Below are 19,153 nucleotides of genomic sequence, written 5' to 3'. Positions count from 1 at the left end.
TGTACAAAGTCAAAATTTTAATGTTTGACATTTTGCATTTTATAGTATATATAAATACGAATCCTCTAAAAATGAAAATTCTGAATTGTGAGTGCCTCCCAAAATAAGTTTCAACATCTAGACAATCAGCAAGTCATATCATAAAGTTTGCACACATTGAGCCTAATATTTTCAATGCATATATAAATATTCAGGAAAGTTTGAAGTCAAGGTTTAAATTAGGACGAGTGTGGGGTTCCATGCTCTCTGCACACAAAAAAAACATTGCATCAACTCTACGAAGGATTGGTGCAAGGCACAATGTCTACTCCTATCTAAAATGCCATCATATTCAAGTGACAAATCTAAATTTCCCGCCCTGCATCCATGTTTACGTAACTTGTAATTGTCTATTGTATTAATTGTTGACTTGTTATCTTCCTGAGTATGCATGAAATATTGACCGCTAAACGTTCAGCAGGCAACAAAGAAACAATCACAAAAATATAGCACATTTTCCATACAAGGGAAACAAATTCGTTGATAAGCCTAATCAATGAGTCATGTACGTTGAAAGGATACTATGTTTTTTTTATATGACTGATGTTACATTATATTATATTTGGTCACCTGTTATCGTGCATTGTTGAAGGCCGTTCGGTGACCCATATCTGCTTAATTTTACGTTCTTTGGTATCTGGTAAGAGGTTGTCTCAATGGCAATCATTCCACATCTTCTTATTTTTATACTGTTATATAGATATTCCCCAAAAAAACCCGATCAATCAGATCATGGTGGCCTCCTTTAAACCATCAATTAAGTTAAGTGTGACTGGAAAGACAATCTTTGAAATACAGTTTCAACATGGAGACATGTACTCCATAGCACAGTGTTCTTTGACTGTTAAAAAAATTGATTTTAGAAGAAAAACAACGTATTAAGCTTACCATACTCCATATATGGTAAACTTTTTTTTTTCGCTAACGCACATTTATCCAAGCATAAAAAAAACTTTGCTTTTTATTACTAAAAATACCAGTTTTTAAAAAATCTGAAAAGTGTCACACATTTCAAAATACTTCAAAACTTCCAAATTGAACTTCATTTTTATCGAAAACAAGCGCGGTAACCTATGTTTAATTTACAATTTTCAAAGATGAATCTCGTCTACAACAAATATCAAAATCACAAAAATGACAACATAATTTAAAACTGTATCGACTCCCCTTAATACAAACAGGATAATACGTATGTAGCAGGTGTAATATAATGTAATTCATTAAGCATTAATCCAGAAATCACAGGTTTAACATGACGTATTCTACTCAAGTGATAGAGATCAAATTTTACCAACAGAAAAAACGACACTTGTTATATATACTCCTCTTTAACAGGTATTTATAACACAAATTACCACTGATGTTGATCCTCAACACACACATCTGTCTAGGCCTTCATAATATTTTGTTTTATATCAAATATAGGTCCAATTTATATCTTTTATACCTGGAAAATAACAAGGAAATCAAGAAACCATCCATTCTGTAGCTTTTTTTCGTTGTATAAATGATTCTAGTATTTCACTTCAATTTATAATACACTCTGTTATCAACTATCGAGATAAAGGAACAGATGGGTATCTCTATGGTTGCATGATACTAAAGCACTCATATGGAGGAACTACTGGATTTTCTGAAACTCAGACTTTCATGATATGCTTTGTAAGATTTCATGCTACCTGTCATTGTGAGGTGAAAATTTTGAGAGAAAAAAGTTTAGAAAAAATTAAGAACATATCTGGGCCCTAAAAGGTCATTAGAAGGATTACATTATGACGGGGGTATATGAAAAATAGTATATCCCTCCTCCAACTAGTGTATCGTTTTATGTCATAGTACATTTTCTGTCATAGGCCTAATTCATATACATTTGACAATTTGAATAAACAAACAATTACTTTTTTTTTTAATCCGTACAAAAACAGCTCACCATTATGAAATAAATTTGAAGCATATTGTATAAATTATATTATGATATATTTTAAAACCGTCTCGGTTTTTATTGTCAAGGACCTGCTAAAATTTTTCTATTCATGTAATGAAATAAAATGTATAACTTTCATGTATGATATATAACATTTGATAGTTTCTGCAATTACATTGCCTAATAGTCAGTTGTTATCAATAATAGGCATTCAATAGTACTATGTTCATGTGAGTAATTGGAGCTTAGCGCAATCATCAGCAAAGATGTTGTCAATAATATTCGTTTAAAACAACAATCCATATTATTTTCACGTGAGTAGACGGAGTTTGGAGCAATAGTGATATGCATCCAAAAAGTGCTTAATAAAAGGCATATTTGCAGGACAATCGAAAATAAAAAAATAACCATTGTCCTCTAGATGTAATAAAAATGACGTATGAAGCCTCTAAGAATTTAACATGTTTTTTCTGTGGTTCATCATATGGTAAAAGAATGGGTATTTTCGGATTATTTGAATAAAGAAATAATAGTTGTGCACTATGTCTTCAAACTTGACTACTATGCTCGCATAGTCCTTATTCATCAAATATTGTTATAAGCATGTGTCAACAGAATATTCTCTAAATTTCAAGGTTTAGGATAAGTACGTTCCTTTAAGGTTAATTTGTCTCCATTGACAGTCCAGATTTCTCTACTCTGTATACTTCAATATAAAACAATATTATCAAAAAGAAATATTCTTATTTACATTTGTGATATAGTGGGTTTTTTTTAATAAAAATTGGAGAGTAACTATATCTGCGGCAGTCATAACTATTCCATTTTCAGTAGTAAAATTTACCAAAAGACACCCAAACAAGTGTACGGTTACAGCCATTAATGTTTCGTTTGATGATATTTAAGCTCTTTATTGGAAAAAAAGTTTACTGCAATCAAGGTGATAGGTATTCTTATAAAAACTTATTTCACTAGTAAAGGAATTTTATTCTGAAACGGCCTTTTTGACCTAAATATCACCTGACAAGTCTGAATAATAAAGTTTTAAGTCATCTTCAGTGTTTCAGCCAATTTTCAGACTTATCCACTGCGGTAATTTTAGTACTGTTAATAGAATTCGCTTGCAGTCAAAAGTAAAATAACAATAATACTGAACCCCAAGGAAAATTCAAAACGGAAAGTCCCTTATCAAATGGCAAAAGCAAAAACTCATACACTTCAAAGGCATGGAAAACAACTGTCATATCCCTGACTTGATACAGGCTTTTCCTTATGTAGACAATGGTAGATTAAATCAATTAATTCAGTACTTTTCAATAGCTTATCAGACAATTCAGTATGTTGTTGTTATGTACAAGTAAATAACATCTACTGAACAGTCTAAACACAGACTGAGCAGTCTGATTCAACAGATCATAATTGACTGCAAACGAATTTTCTGAACAGTACTGGCTTTACCGTAGTGGATTTGTTCGAAAGTTAATTGCAAGACTGTAAAGGACTTAACAATTTATTCTTCAGTTATTTAAGAGCTGCTCAGGTCAAAATTACGGTTCCAGATCGAAATTGATTTACTAGTGTTTGTCCCTCGTATTGCAGACATGCAAAAAGGATGTTTGTGAGCTCATAAAACTGGTTTAAACCAACCACATAGTGTGCATGTACTAAGTCAGACTATTTGCACAAGCTGTTTTTCGTTGTTGCTTTTCTTTGTATTTCTGTTTTTACGATGAGTCAGGCGTTGGTGGGAGATGTGTACAAAGTGATATATTAAGCGATTTCTGTTATCGATATTTATGCATTATTTCCTTACTGACAAAATTTCAGAACGACTTAATAGACTTGATAGATATTAGGTTCCTGACTTAAGACAGGTGCAAACAAATTATGTTCATATGGCACTTGATTCAGGAGCTTTCAATTTTAAGTTAATTCGATATGCACATGATTGAAATGATGCCTTGAATTTCAATGAACGAAATATTTGTATAACTAGATTTTATTTTACTTCAAGGATTAAGAAAACATAAGAGGTGAACACTTTAATTTTTATAAAACAAATATGGAAATTTTTAGTGGAAGTATGATTCCATCATGAAAAGTTGTATTTCACAATCAGCATTTTACAGCGATAAGTGAATATAAAGCAATGGACCTACCAACAGGCCGAATTAATTTGTCATATTCTTCGTTTAATCGATATCAAAATTTATAAAAAAAAAAAAAAAAAAAAATGTAAAGTTATCATCTTATTGGCACTAATGTTGAAACCTCTTCTCATCGTGCAAATTGTTTTGTCCGTCAGGTAGTAAGTGTGAAAATGCAAAACAGTACTTGAAGCCGTTGTCATTAAGGATGGTCGCTCCTCTGTTTCAAAATAAACAAGCTTTTTAAAAAACTGTTATGCATTGAAAGTATGTAAATAACTGATCTTAAAAAATATAATAAAAATATTGACAGGTTTATGTCCTTATATAATCAATTAAAAATTTGGCGGGAAATGATTCTCTCTAGATTTTTCATTCATTTAACATTGGCACCTTTATTCTTTCAAAAACTATTAAAAAAAAACAGGATTTTATAAGATTTTCAAAATTGGCTTTTTAAACGATATGTTATAAATATTATGAAAAGAAAAGTAGGGGCTACCGAACATAATTTTTATTGGAACTACATGGATAAAACTAGAGGATTCCGAATATCTGACAAAAAGTCAATAACAAGAATAGCGAACATCCTTACAGAGGAGATAATGTTTACAACTTTTTATTAATTGTTCAAAATAATGTTTTAGTTGAAAGGAATTAATGTGTGTGCGTGTATTTTAAAAGAAAAATTGATTAAAAAATTGTGAAAAATTCACACGAATTTCCCTAACCAGGGCAAGTTAACAATAGATGCATACAACATCTTTAAATAAATATGATACATATGTATTCTAAAATTTGAAACCCGTTATTTGATAGGAATTAATTTTAATGATATGTGTATTGTCCATTTGATATCAATATCGGTTTTAAAGGCACAGCCTTCAAAGAAAGATCACAAGACATATTTGTCATTTGTATACTTTTGTCATGTAAATAACCAAATCTTATTCACAATCATCAAAGAATTTGAACAATTGAAATCAAATTCGCCCATATGACTAGGCACACAAATATATCGATATCAATATTCCGAAGTTTATTTGATTGAAAATAAATTGTCTTTTCAGGGTTTGAAAAGAGGAAATGTAAATGAAATCGGCCATTAAAGGAACAATAAAATTCATGACTTCTTTAGCCCCTTAATCTGTATTAATATCTTTCAAATTTCATTTTACAAATCAAGATGATACTAAATTAAATACTAATTTACATAATCCATTATAGGTTATCGTTGATAAAAGAATGGGTCACCGCTGCAGCCCACACCTTCATCATTTCTCACAACATTATTTATTTAACAGAAACTGTGGAAAAGGTTTTCACATTTACACATGAATACCTGCATATATTAGGATGGTAAGTTAATTTTCTTAACTTTAAATGAAGATACTTTTGTCTCTAATGATAAGTATTGGTAGTGTAGGTTATTTAATTCATATTATCTGTTTGGTATTGTTTCTTTTTGATTTTGCGATTAACATAAACTATATAATACAAAATACATGAACTGGTAACATCTAAATCTCTTCATAACATTTTAGTGGAACAGTAGCATTTTGTTAAGGTGGGAAATGGGCGATCTCTCAGATTTCTTTCGTGCAACTAGAGCTTGTTGAATATACATATATATTTGTTTTGCATGCACACGTATAAAAATTGCGGGTTTTATTCAACGCAATCATAGGTTTGAACGCTGAATCTGAAAATTTATTTTCAATGCATGATAAGGGACATTTATCATTATTAAGGATTGGTCAATAAAGTTAGCGGGAAAGAACACGTCGTTGTCTAATTCGGACGTATATTATGCATATTATTTGAATTTAAATGAAGATTCTTGGCTCTTGTTAAAAAGTGAAAATTTGAAGATTATACATGTAGTACAAAAAAATGCATATTTCGTTGACATTTACAGCCCCTTAGTCATCAGCACAGAATCGATAAAACAATTAGTTTACAATAAAATATCATTTTATACGAACTAGACAATTCGAATTATTCATCAAGTAAAACTTCAATCTTTAAAGATTATTTAGGTAAACACAACATTCTTCAAAATATGATAAAGATCCATAACTTTATATCGTTGCGTTACCCCTAGATACTTTAATCTGCACACGTACCGGTTATTGAATGTTTGATTTCATATCTTTTTATATAAGGGAAGACAACATAATGCATATACTGGTCTATTTATAATGATATAATAATCTGGATTAAAGGAGATTGTTATTTTTTTACAGCTTGTGAAAGAACAATGGTGAAAAACGTTATAATTCTGGTTAAACAGATTCTCAAAAGTGGATTTACAATACTAGTGACATTATTTGTTTTACATTTAATATGGAATTCTACAGCTGATACTGAAACGGTTAATAAACGGGACATTCGCAAACCGATTAGCATAGCTGAAACGGAAACAACAACTTTTGACTCTGTAACCACAACTGAAGACACTTTCACAACAGAAAAAACAACAGAGAAAGTTACATTTACCAAATATCAGTCATTTAAATATATTCATTTACCATTAAAGATATGCGAGCTCGATGGAGGACAATTTGATCCATTTTTATTAATTGTCGTCAAATCTAGTGCTTTACAAATTGGAAACAGGGAAGCTATTCGAACAACTTGGGCCAAGTTTAATAATCCAAATATAAAATTAGTTTTTTTATTAGGATACTCGCCATTAATCAAACAATATATTAATATGGAGTATAACCTATACAAAGATATTGTACAACAGAATTTCATTGATGATTATTTCAACAACACCTTGAAAACGATTATGGGATTAGACTGGACAGTCACACATTGTCCAAAGTCAAAGTTTATATTCTTCGTTGATGATGATTACTTTGTCAATCTTCCAAAACTACTGAACTATATAGATTTTCATGTAAGAAAGCAGACAAAAAATTTGATTGCAGGTCACAAATACATAGGAGCGATACCAAAACGCAAAACGGGTAGTAAGTGGTATGTGTCTTGGCAAGACTACCCTGAAAAGACATGGCCGCCATATTTAAGTGGTGGATCGATGGTAATGGCTATGTCTGTTGCAAAGCTTTTGAAAGAACAGATTCCATATACTAAACCCCTTTTTATTGACGACGTTTTTCTTGGAATCGTTGCAAAATCGTTAAATATAGAACTTTGGAATGAAAGAAAGTTTTCTGTATCTTATGTACCTGACAGACTTGGTTATTTATTTTCGGCTCATAGGTATGGATCACCAAAAAATTTAATATCAGAGTGGAAAAGAGTAAGATGTAATCATAAAAAGTTATTTCAGCAATTATATGGTTCCCTTGACTGCTAGTAAAGCTAGTAAATATGTTTTTTTAACTGACTTTCAGGTAATTCTTTATTTACATCTACTGATGACTTAAAAGCTACACAGAATTGATATATTTCTGAGAAGTACATCAAACAAGTATTGTGAAGAGTAGATGTCAATCAGATACGGATTCTTAAAATTCAACAGTGTTAATAAATTGTCCCTTTTATTCAATGCTTAAGTTTTGGACACCTTTCAAATAGAAAATTTAAAGCGTTTTCTGCACTGATTTTCGTGAAACGTTCTCCTATAAAAAAAATTATATTCTAATGATTGATGTTAAAAGGGGGATCGCGTTATTAAAAAGAAAGATTAACTCTGCCCATGGTAATGCTAAACGTGGGTATTCTCGTGGCTACGTTTATTAATAATGTTTTCTGTCATTCAAAGCATTTGGCTTTGGTGGAATCTTATCTAGAATAGAGGAGCAAGCCTATGGATCTTATGTGCATTTGAATACCTTATCTTGACCTATATATGTTACAGTGAATTTGTAAAATCATGGATTTTGTAAAATCCCGAAAATTTCAGTGATTTTGTATTATCACTGAACTGATTAGTGATTTTGTAAAATCCCTGATTTTGACTAGGGATTTTACAAAATCCCTGAAATAATTAAGATCTTTTTAACAGATTCCCTGATTAAATTCAGTGAATTTGTAAAACAAATAGTTGTTTTTGATTAAGGAATTCTTTTTAGAAAAGTCTACAGCAGTTACACTCAACAAGTTTGAGGTTAATTTAGCCTTTTATATTAATACTAAGTGAGCAATTTTCATCAAACAACTGACATACTGGAGAAAATGGCTCAGACACATATGTCTTTAAATCAAGAGCAAACTTACACACATACCTGCCAACCCTCCCGTTTTGAGCGGGAGACTTCCCTCTCAATAGCGAAATTCCGGAAATCTCCCGCTTGCCAGTCCGCTCCCGCGCGGGAGTACAGAATCTCCCGCTTTTGGATATTTTAACCTTGAATGACCAGTCAACATTAATTACCCTTTTGTGTCGCTGATGAGGGTAGATGTCAGTGGCGGATCCAAGGGGGTGTTGGGGAGGTTCCGAGGGTTGGAACCCCCCCCATTTTGTTTTACGATCAATGCATTTGAATGGGGACATATAGTTGGAACCCCCCCACCCCCCCCCCCCCCTTATCCTGGGTTAGGAACCCCCCTTTTATAAATGGCTGGATCCGCCCCTGGCTGTTACCTGTAAATCACAGACCATGTGAAATTAAATGGCTTCACTTGACAGCTGGGGTGTCAAACAAAATACTAATTCACGATCATTAACGACTTTTACCTCAAGATTTGTGTATTTGAAAACACTTCAAAGAAATTTCGGGTTACTTCCCCTGTTTAATCATGTTTTAGGTTACCCTCTTTAAAATAATGTGAATTGATAAAAGAATATAAATTAAATACAAATTGAACAAAGAATCATAATAAGGATGGTAATTTAATGATTTTAAATGCCTTAGGACTAAAAAAATAATTATATTTTGAAAATCATTTAAGAGATCTATACTTCTATTCAATGTTTTAATTGAAATTTATAAGGAATGTATTGAACTAATGCTATTTGAATGTGAATGTGCGTACATACAATGCACTTTTAGGTTCAAAGTGATATATCACTTGAAACAGAGACATATCATTGTGATTTTCTTGCCTGATGGGACACTCATGTCAAAAATGATGAAAGAAGACAACCAACACAGGATATGAAATAATGTATAACTATTAACTCTTATATGTGTTTTGTAGATGAATAAATAAACAGGTCATATATTTCACTTGAAAATGTCGTTCGCGCAAAATCTCCCCCTCAGCTGTCATAGCTGAGAGGGAGATCTCCCTCTTTGAAGGTTTCAGAGGTTGGCAGGTATGTACACACAAATGTTACTTCAAAAAATTGAGGGAAAATTTAAAATGTTAAATATGGAACCGGGTAAAAAAATGAAGAAATTTCAAAACTTATTGCTAAAAAGCCACAGAAAGAAGACAAAAGAAGCTCTTATAATTTCTATGTGAAACTAAGTTAAAATTTATTATATAGTGCTTCTTTAATAACTGAAAAGAGTAAACAAATTATATCAAATTTTATAAACAAATATAATTGGAGTGATTGTAGTTATGAGAGGAGAAAAACACACATGGAAAGAGTAAGAAATTGATTGGTTAAGGTTATGGGACCCAGTGGCAAATATTACATGCATATCAGGACGAGAGTATCTTATTGTGATATACTTTGAAGTTTTGAAGTCTTGAAGACATGTACAACATAGTCTTGTTACCAAACATGGCGCTTTGTTAGAGTCCCACACTAGAAACCAGCTTGAACCCACTGATTCCTTGCTTTTGAGTCTGTCAGCTGTATCTATTGACAATTTCATACCTTTTCGACAAACAGTTAAACTGTCTTCCATTTGTGATGGACAAGATTTTTTAAAATGTAAATGTCTGGAAAGAATAAATATGAGCAAAATATGTGTACCTGTCAAAAAGCAAGGCAATTGTGTAGCAGGTGTCACCAAAACTTATCATGCAAAAAAAGGGAAACTAGAGTCTTAATATCAGTTCATATGCCTTTTATTATCACCACTGTACAATAGTTTTAACTAGCATTATTTATTAAAAAAGTATATTTCAAAATCAATGGTTTATTTGTATTCAGAAAAATACATTTCTAATATCAAGTTTAAATTTGTAATCAGTGATTTTACAAAATTCCTAGCAATATTTTCAGTGATTTTATAAAATCCCTGACAATTTCAGGGATTTTACAAAATCACTGAAACTGTTAGTGATTTTACAAGATCACTAATTATTCGAGGGATTTTACAAAATCGCTGATTTTACAAATTCACTGTAACATATATATATAACGCAATCATAGGTTTGAACGTTGTTTTCAATTTAGACTTGTTTATATTTTTTCGTTTGGGCTTGTATTATATTTGCCTTCGGGTTTATATGATCTGTTCATCCTATTTCGACTCTTCAAAATTCAAGAGTCTATCCTAAATTGAGGTAAATTATATGGCCTTCCAAATACCGTTTCGATTCCTAACATCACTGAAGAGACATTAATTGTCGAAATCCGGATATAGTGTACTAGTTTTTGCACCTTTTGTTTGCGGAATACCATCTTTTCCGCAAGTTTATTGTTTTTTGTTTGGTATTAAATCAATGGTTAAGATCCATTTTGTTACATCTGGTGATCCGTTTATTTGGCAATCGCCAATGGCAGTCAGCAGGGTTTAAGAACATCCGTTGTTCGACCTGCTAGTCAAATGCGTTTTGTTAAAATATACTTTTTTCACTTTTTTGGTCTTTTGGAAAATGTTTGTTTGTGCTGTATTTATAGACCCTTCTACCAAGAAATTATTTTGAATGCACACGTATAAAAATTGCGGTTTTATCCAACGCAATCATAGGTTTGAACGTTGTTTTCAATTTAGACTTGTATATATATATAAATTGCCTAACAATGTAATTTTAACACACTATTGAGTATGTAAATATTAGAATGTTTAAAATATTTACAACGCGATAAAAAAATAACCGCAATATTTCGCTGGACAAACTAGCTTCATCAAGCGTGCATCTATCCAGGTGAAATCGGATAAAGATAAGAAACTTTTGCAGCTCACTGTACATAAATTTCGCTGTCTAGTAAAGAATTCAAAATTTGGATGAAGTTCAAGATTATTTACAAAATTGGTGGTTGAAGTTTGCAACGTCCATTGGCCAATATCACAGGATAAAAAGGACGACGCTGTGTACTAAATTATTGTATATATATTATATGTATATATAGTGTCTAAAAATAGCAACAATCAACATTCAATCTATCTAGGCGTGGATCAGTTTGTAAATAAACTGATGCAGTTACTACATTAAATTATATAAGTGCCTAAGAATGTAACTTTAACAGACTAATGAGTGTTATAAAATTAGTTGTTATATTTAATATTATTCACGCAATATTTAGCTAAACAAATTAGCTTCATCAGGCGTGTGCATCTCTCAAGGTGAAATCGGATGCATGACAAAAAACATATTTTTGTAGCTTGAACTACAAAAAATTTGAGTAAAAGTTAAACAAAATTTATTGATGTTCTATAAAAAATATATGTTTGTAAATTGTCTAGAAAAATATTTTTGCCGCTTATTGTACATAGCAATTCTTAAATCAAAACAAATAGGTGTTTTAGTTAAATAGAATGAAGTTCAGGATTTATTCCTTTGGTTTTGGGTAGAACTGTTTTTCATCTCTCTCATTAAGTCCAGCAGCTTGCAAGTTCCACAAGTAAGAATATAAATACTATTCTTCAAGATCCCCCATAAAATTATTGATGAATTTGTTGATTACCACCTTAGACCACATGTTAGACAACTGCCATCTCATATTCAAGATACAACTGACTATTTGAAAAAAAAGTCCTTTACCTAATGACACAATTTTGGTTTCGATGGATGTGTGTTCTTTATTCACAAATATTTCAAAAGATGAAGGAATAGCCGCGTGTGAAAAAGTATGGAACACTCGAAAGGATAAACATCCACAAACTGACTGTCTAGTTCAATTGCTCAAGCTAGTGCTTGAAAATAACAACTTTATTTTCAACGACAAGCACTTTTTACAGATTGACGGAACTAGTATGGGACCAAAAATGGCACCTTCTTTTGCCAACATTTTTATGGGGGATCTTGAAGAACGCATCCTTTTGAATTAAATTTACATCTGAATTTTCAAGCGAGAAAATTGTTTTTCTCGACACCACCACATTTGTAAAAAACGGGATCATTACAACTGATCTCCACACAAAGAAAACTGATAAACACCAGTTCCTTTCTCCAAAAAGTTGTCACCCGAAACACTGCTCCAGGAGCATACCTTACAGTCAAGCCATCAGACTAAAGCAATTTGCTCCTCGGAATCCATAACTCAACTATCGTTTGGGACAACTAAAAAAACAACTAAAATCCAGAGGATACAAAAGCAAAAACATCACAGACGCTTTTGATAAAGCCCAAGAAAAAGATCGAGATATCCTCATTGAATACAAAGATAAGACGACCCGCGCAGATAGAATTCCGTTTGTTGTCACCTTCCATCCCGATTTGACAAATATTTCATCTACTATCCGAAAGCACTGGCGTCTTATCCAAAATGACTCTTCCTTAAAAGAAATTTTTCCATCACCTCCTGTTATTGCCTATCGCAGACCCAAAAATCTCAAAGACATACTTGTCACATCTTAAGTAAAGAAACAAGAGACTAATAAAATTGGGTGTTACAAACAATGCGTAAGAACCAATTGTAAGTGCTGTAAAGTCGCCAACACTGACCACTCTTTCAGCAGCACAGTAACAAAGCAGCGATACAACATCTATGTTACATCTAATTGCAAAACGGAAAATAGTATTTATATTCTTACTTGTGGTACTTGCAAGCTGCAGTATGTTGGTGAAACAGAAACGAAATTCAACATCAGACTTAACAATCACCGGTCTTTTTATACAAAAGGAAGAAACTGTCCAATTACGAGACACCTCTTAAGAACAGGGCATACTTTTTAAAATATCACCTTTCAAATAATTGAGGTAAACCAAAATTGGGACTCCCAAAGGAGAAAACAGAGAGAAAGGTTCTGGATGCATCAGCTACGTACTCTTGAACCTGATGGACTTAATGAGAGAGATGAAAAACAGTTCTACCCAAAACCAAAGGAATAAATCCTGAACTTCATTCTATTTAACTAAAACAACTATTTGTTTTGATTTAAGAATTGCTATGTACAATAAGCGGAAAACTTATATTTCTTATAGAACATCAATAAATTTAGTTAAACTTTTACTCAAATTTTGTGTAGTTCAAGCTAAATATTGCGTGAATAATATAAAATATAACAACTAATTTTATAACACTCATTAGTGTGTTAAAGTTACATTCTTAGGCACTTATATTATACATATATATATATACATTTTATTTTCTGCATTGCAGTTATGTAAAACATTGCAGTTATGTAAAACTTATTCTGGGTATTGCACAAGGCCGTGTCTTCCTGTACTTATTATGAATTTCCGGTATGAAATCTACTCAGTAAAAGATATCAGATTATTTCATATCAGCTTTAATGTACTGTCAGTAACCGCAATCATTCTTTGATATTGCATTGTTTATGTTAAGTTTGCATGTATAGTGTTTTTGCTGTTTTTTTTTTTTTTTTTTGTATTGTGTGTTCTTTCAAGTACCTTTGTTATCGATCGATAGTTAAAGATGGGAACGGTTGAGATTTCCAAATGTATAAAGTAACCAGTTTACCCCCTCCACATATGCTGGAGCTTCATAATTGGTGGTTTTCGTCTTATCTTAATGTTTTTGTCATCTTCTGAATAAGGCGATGATTACAGAAAAAAGTAAAATAACAAAATACCGAACTCCAAGGAAAATTCAAAACGGAAAGTCCTTCATCAAATGGCAAAATCAAAAGCTCAAACACATCAAACGAATGGAAAACAACTGTCATATTCTTGTCATATTCCTGAATTTGATAATCTCTGCTAAACTTATTGATAACTCGTAAGGATCTGGGCAAATGAGGTTAAACTATGGTTTAGACACCTGTCTACGCAATGAAGACTGCATGTTATCTTTTAGGAGTCGTTCGGTTGAAGTCTCATTTATGTTTATCCCACGGCTCCTGTCATTCATCTCAAATCCTTATTGAGGGCTTTCTGTGTCGTCAAGATGCGGTAACATTGATGTCTGTCATCAATCTTTTTATGAACAAATTTTTCGTCAAAATGATTAATCTGCACACTACTAAGCTGCAATTCCAAATTCTAAATTAATTACCTATGTATTATTATCAGAATAGTAAACACAGAGAGGTCACCGTACGGTCTTTAACAATGAACAAACCCTATATTGTATAAAAGTCCCAGATAGACAAAATGTTAAACAATACAAAAGAGTTTACTAACGGTTTGGTTTATAACGGCCTATATATATCTGACTTTAAAAATAATACTATTTTCAGTCAAAAAATCATTGAATGAAGGTGTAAGATCCTCTGTTTTACTTTTTGTATACTGATTTTAGTATCGTCCTGTAAAGATTAAACATTTTCCGCTGGATGTTTAGCCTACAATTTACAATCCTTCTAAATTTAATGAATTGTTTCTTCAACAAAACACTCACTGGCCTCTATTTTTAACATTCATTCAGGAATACAACCACTAGTGCATTGATTATTGCTTTTTATGTTAAATTTTCAAATTCCAAGCTTTCAAACCTATTTTTTTTTCTAGTACTAATAAAGTGATGGTCATTTCATGTAAAAACTATACCTCATCCTGGCCTGTGCTGAAAAATTAAACATACCTTTAATTGTATATAAGAGCCCATAGGTTCACGTAAGTTTGACTTTATCAAAAGTCACTTCTGATCTGAGAAACAACCAAATATCCCCTCCAACTTCCATTTTATACATTATTTAAAAGAAACTCTAAACAAGGATTATACAGTGATCCCAAGTCCTCATGCTTCCAATTGATACCATAACTAACCAAATGTTTCACATAATTTACCATTTAACAGGAAAACTTTACTTCGTGCAACACTTATTACCACAGCAAATACACAGAAGAAGATGTCATCAAAATGTTAGACTTTTAGATCGACAACACACTTGTTGAGTTTGCTGGATTGATATTTCAACAGACAGTTGATATTCTAATGAGTACTTATTGTGCACCACTACTGGTCGTAGCAGACTGCATACAAAACCCTTTCGACGGATGTTCAAATTGTGGTAAAAACAATTCCGTCCTCTTTTCCTCGAATGTGACCTATTGGTTGTTTTTCGTTTTTTGCCATGGCATTGTTAGTTCATTTTCGACTTATTAGTTAAAAATCTCTTTGATATCGTTAATGCCAAGAAGAAGAAAAAAATCTCGCAAGGTTTTTTAATTTCACAATAATAATCAGATAAATTGATGATGTCATGTCACTCAATAATTCAAATTTCAATGAGTGCTTACATCTCCAATATCCAAATGAACTTGATATTAGGGGTACTACCGAAAGTAGGAGGTCTGCTTCATATGTTGATCTTTTCCTTGATATTGACACAGGTGGACGACATCTAACCAGAATGTATGACAAAGGTCATGAGTTTAACATTGAAATTGTAAAATTCCCTTTTCTCAGCAGTAATATAATCTCTGCTCCGTCGTATGGCGTATGGCGTATACATATCTCAGTTAATTGATATGTTATACTCGTGAACGCTCACACGGAATTCATAAACTGTGTGTGCTCCAGACAAAAACAGCTCCAACAGAGTTATGATGAGGAACGACTGAAATTGACACTACCTAAGTTTTGCGTTCACCGTCACGAATTTGTCTGTTTTTAGTTCATGCTGTTCTCTCGGTTTGGGTTTTTTACGTTGATTAGTTTTTTCTTAATTTATGGGATTTACACATCGGTAAACTATTACTGTCTCTAATTTTCGTTAGACGATTCAAGGAGAACTTTTTTTCTCATTTACCCATAAATATGCTAGCATTAGCTCTTTGTGGTACCAATTGCCGTTCTTTTATTTTCTCAGTTTTAGTTTGTTACATTGATTTGTCGTCTTAGTCGATTTATGATATTGGTACATCGGTAAACTACTGTTGCCCTAATCTATAATTCAGCACATAATTACAGCGTCCTATCAAATTGCTTGAATTTTCCTTCTAAGTTTCATTGTACATAATTTTCCGTGCGTGTACTAAGTAACTATGACTGAATGACCACAAGGGTAAGTTTTCATTGTATCGTAATCAAGACATTGAAAACAAAAATTGCCACTGCTTATTTTGGAATAAAATGCTGTGTCCCAAATTAAAAAGTAATTTTTGTATTAGTTTTCACATTGATTTTTATATATCCTGCTATTAAAATCTTTGGTTTTAAAAATATTTTTGACAATTGCAAATTTCTATCATTTAAATGATCATGAATTGAAAAAACCATGATAATGTCTGAAGGGAATGTGCCACCTTTATCTTTATTCTAATAAAGCTTTTAGTTTTTATTTTGAAAAAAAAAACTAATAATCTTTGATCTATTGGTAGTTGCGTTTTTAATGCCTATCCGCTAGACTATCTATGGGCACATATATCTATATTTTCAAATTTATTATAGCTTTAGTTTTACTGTGAAATTGAAAAATGTTTTCAAAACTTGTAAAGCTCCCGCTGCAATTTAATTAAATATGCCAGTTTTTGTTCAATTTATCTCGTCATCTTACCACGGAAAGAAGTACAAGGAGTAAGACACTGCTTTATATCAATATACATACTTACTCCAGCAACTATCATCTTTTCATTCTGCAGCTAAGGGCCTTTTAAAATCACACATTTGAAATATAAACCGCTTTTAACCAATTCGTGTTTGATAAAATTGAGAATTGAAATGGGGAATGTGTCAAAGAGACAACAACCCGACCACAGAGCAGACAACAGCCGAAGGCCACCAATGGGTCCCCAACGCAACGAGAAACTCCCGCACCCGGAGGCGCCCCCCAGCCGGCCCCCAAACAAACAAGAACACCAGTTCAGCGACAATGGACGCCACACCAAACCCCAAACCACACACAGGAAACTAAAATCAAAAATGATACAAAACTAACAAAGGCCAGAGGCTCCTGACTTGGGACATAAAATGCGGCAGGGTTAAACATGTTTTTTGAGATCACCACCCTCCCCCTATACCTCTAGCCAATGTAGAAAAATACAAACGCACAACAGCACGCACAGCAAAACCCAGCACAAGAGAAGCCCAAGCCCGATGCCAGAACAGGAAACAAAAGAAAACAAACAAAATGACAATAATACACAAACAACAGACAACTAGCAGCCACCGACACGCCAGCCCCAGACCTCAATCAAACTGACCGAAAGACCATGTCTTCACCATATGAATATCAGGCACATTCCTCCCGTTAGGGGTCCAGCATTACACCGTCACGAAACACATGAGAAGAACACAATCCGCGCCACGCCAACAACCGGCCCTAGAACAAAGGTGCTAATTCCGACGCAAAGACCCCACAAGTGAACCAATATCAAAGCCAAAACACGCAATCCCCAACGACCCGACAAAAGCACCGCAACCACATCCCCTCCCAACAAGTCCGCCCAAAGGCTCCGTCAGCTTTTGAGGCGACCACCGACACCCCTGTGCTCCGTGAAGAATATTACCATACAAGACCGGATGGGAAACACCCGAACGCACAAGATGTCCGCATGTTGAGTTATATCTACGAATGATGTCACCACACCGACGACAAAATTCAGCAAATGCCTCGACCAGCCTACGACACCGAAAACCCTGGTGCAACAATCTTTCAGTAATACACGAATCTCTCTCGCTAAAATCCAACACGCCGCCACACACACGAGCGAATAGCACAAGCTGAGATATATAAACACCACAAGATGGCGACAAGGGAACGCCACCATCCAAAAACGGACAACCAACGATAGGAAACGAAAAACCATCTCTCCTTTCATAAATCCCTGTACTAAGCCTCCCGTTAATGACATAGATACCAAGACCGAGGAAAGGACAGCGGCCACTGCCAGCATTAGCTTTTTTTAAAGTAAGTCCAACAGGACAAATTCCCCTAGTATACATACCGAAGCCGCCACCACTGAGAGCCAACACACCATCCAAACATCTAAAAGTATTGTTAAATTTTTGTATAAGATGTTGCCTCGATGGGTCCCTGCCGATCTCAGTCACAAATTGCAACTCACAACAATACAAAAACAGGTCCGCGACAAGTGGCGCACAGTCAGTCCCCACCGGAACTCCGACAACCTGACGACACACGAAATCTCCAAAGCGAACAAAACATTATCAAGTAAAAACTCAAGGGCAGACACAGCACCAAAGCATGCCCAATTGACATAGTTCCCCCGTCCGTCGCCACTACAAAACGTTCCAAAGAGTCCGAACACATGTACCCGCACTCCGACTTTCCAAATGCCCATCCAACTAGGTGTGCGAATTTTTTCTTAATAAGAACATGAGGCAAAGTGGCACATAGGGTAGAAAAACCGAAACCCCGAACAGATCTAAAATCACCAATACATGCATGCAATCCATCAAGCACTTCCAACGAGCCCTTGACTCCCCAAAAGCAATCAATTCCACCACTCTCAAAGGCCCCACTTGAACAACCCATTATCAGGTCTCCGATTGTACCAAGCGTACCAGCAAGCAGAACAGACAATCCAGCAGCGGAACAATGACCCGAAGACGAAACAAATCCATACCTGCAAGGCGACCCGCGCAGCTCCGGAAGCCAGCACACAGCCGGGACCCTCATTACGCTCCTGGCTCCGCCCGCAAAGAAGCAGCCAACAGCCTATGTTTGTCACAGATATATAAATGATGCATTTATAAACTCATGATCTTGTATATCACTGTCACTGAGTAAATTTACAAAACATGAAACTTAGTTAATGAACTCTGTTTTTCAAACAGATGTGATATAAGTAGTCAGTCAAAATTAAACTATCAATAGACCAATTAACTTGATACTTGAGTTGAAAATATGTGCTAAATTTGATAATCTATGAAAAGGTATATAATATGAAATTAAGTGCTGGGCAAGCCCCT

The 19,153-nt window shown here is 33.7% G+C and overlaps 2 protein-coding genes across 7 annotated transcripts in view; both read left to right on the top strand.

Annotated features, from left to right (window-relative positions):
- LOC127728572 (uncharacterized) overlaps positions 1 to 19,153 on the top strand; it is an 879,051-nt gene that overhangs the window by 486,452 nt on the left and 373,446 nt on the right. The gene's annotated exons all lie outside the window — the stretch shown is intronic.
- LOC127727757 (beta-1,3-galactosyltransferase 5-like) lies at positions 6,371 to 7,580 on the top strand. The gene has a single exon (XM_052234873.1). The coding sequence runs from the start codon at positions 6,371 to 6,373 to the stop codon at positions 7,436 to 7,438; it is 1,068 nt and encodes a 355-aa protein (XP_052090833.1). The 3' UTR covers positions 7,439 to 7,580.

The sequence above is a fragment of the Mytilus californianus genome, unplaced genomic scaffold (genome assembly GCF_021869535.1).
Source record: "Mytilus californianus isolate M0D057914Y unplaced genomic scaffold, xbMytCali1.0.p SCAF_2, whole genome shotgun sequence".
NCBI lineage: Eukaryota > Metazoa > Mollusca > Bivalvia > Mytilida > Mytilidae > Mytilus > Mytilus californianus.
This window is presented reverse-complemented; position numbering and strand designations above follow the sequence as displayed.

Excerpts from the sequence above, each read along its gene's own strand:
- LOC127727757 (XM_052234873.1), top strand. The coding sequence starts at position 6,371 with ATGGTGAAAAACGTTATAATTCTGGTTAAACAGATTCTCAAAAGTGGA.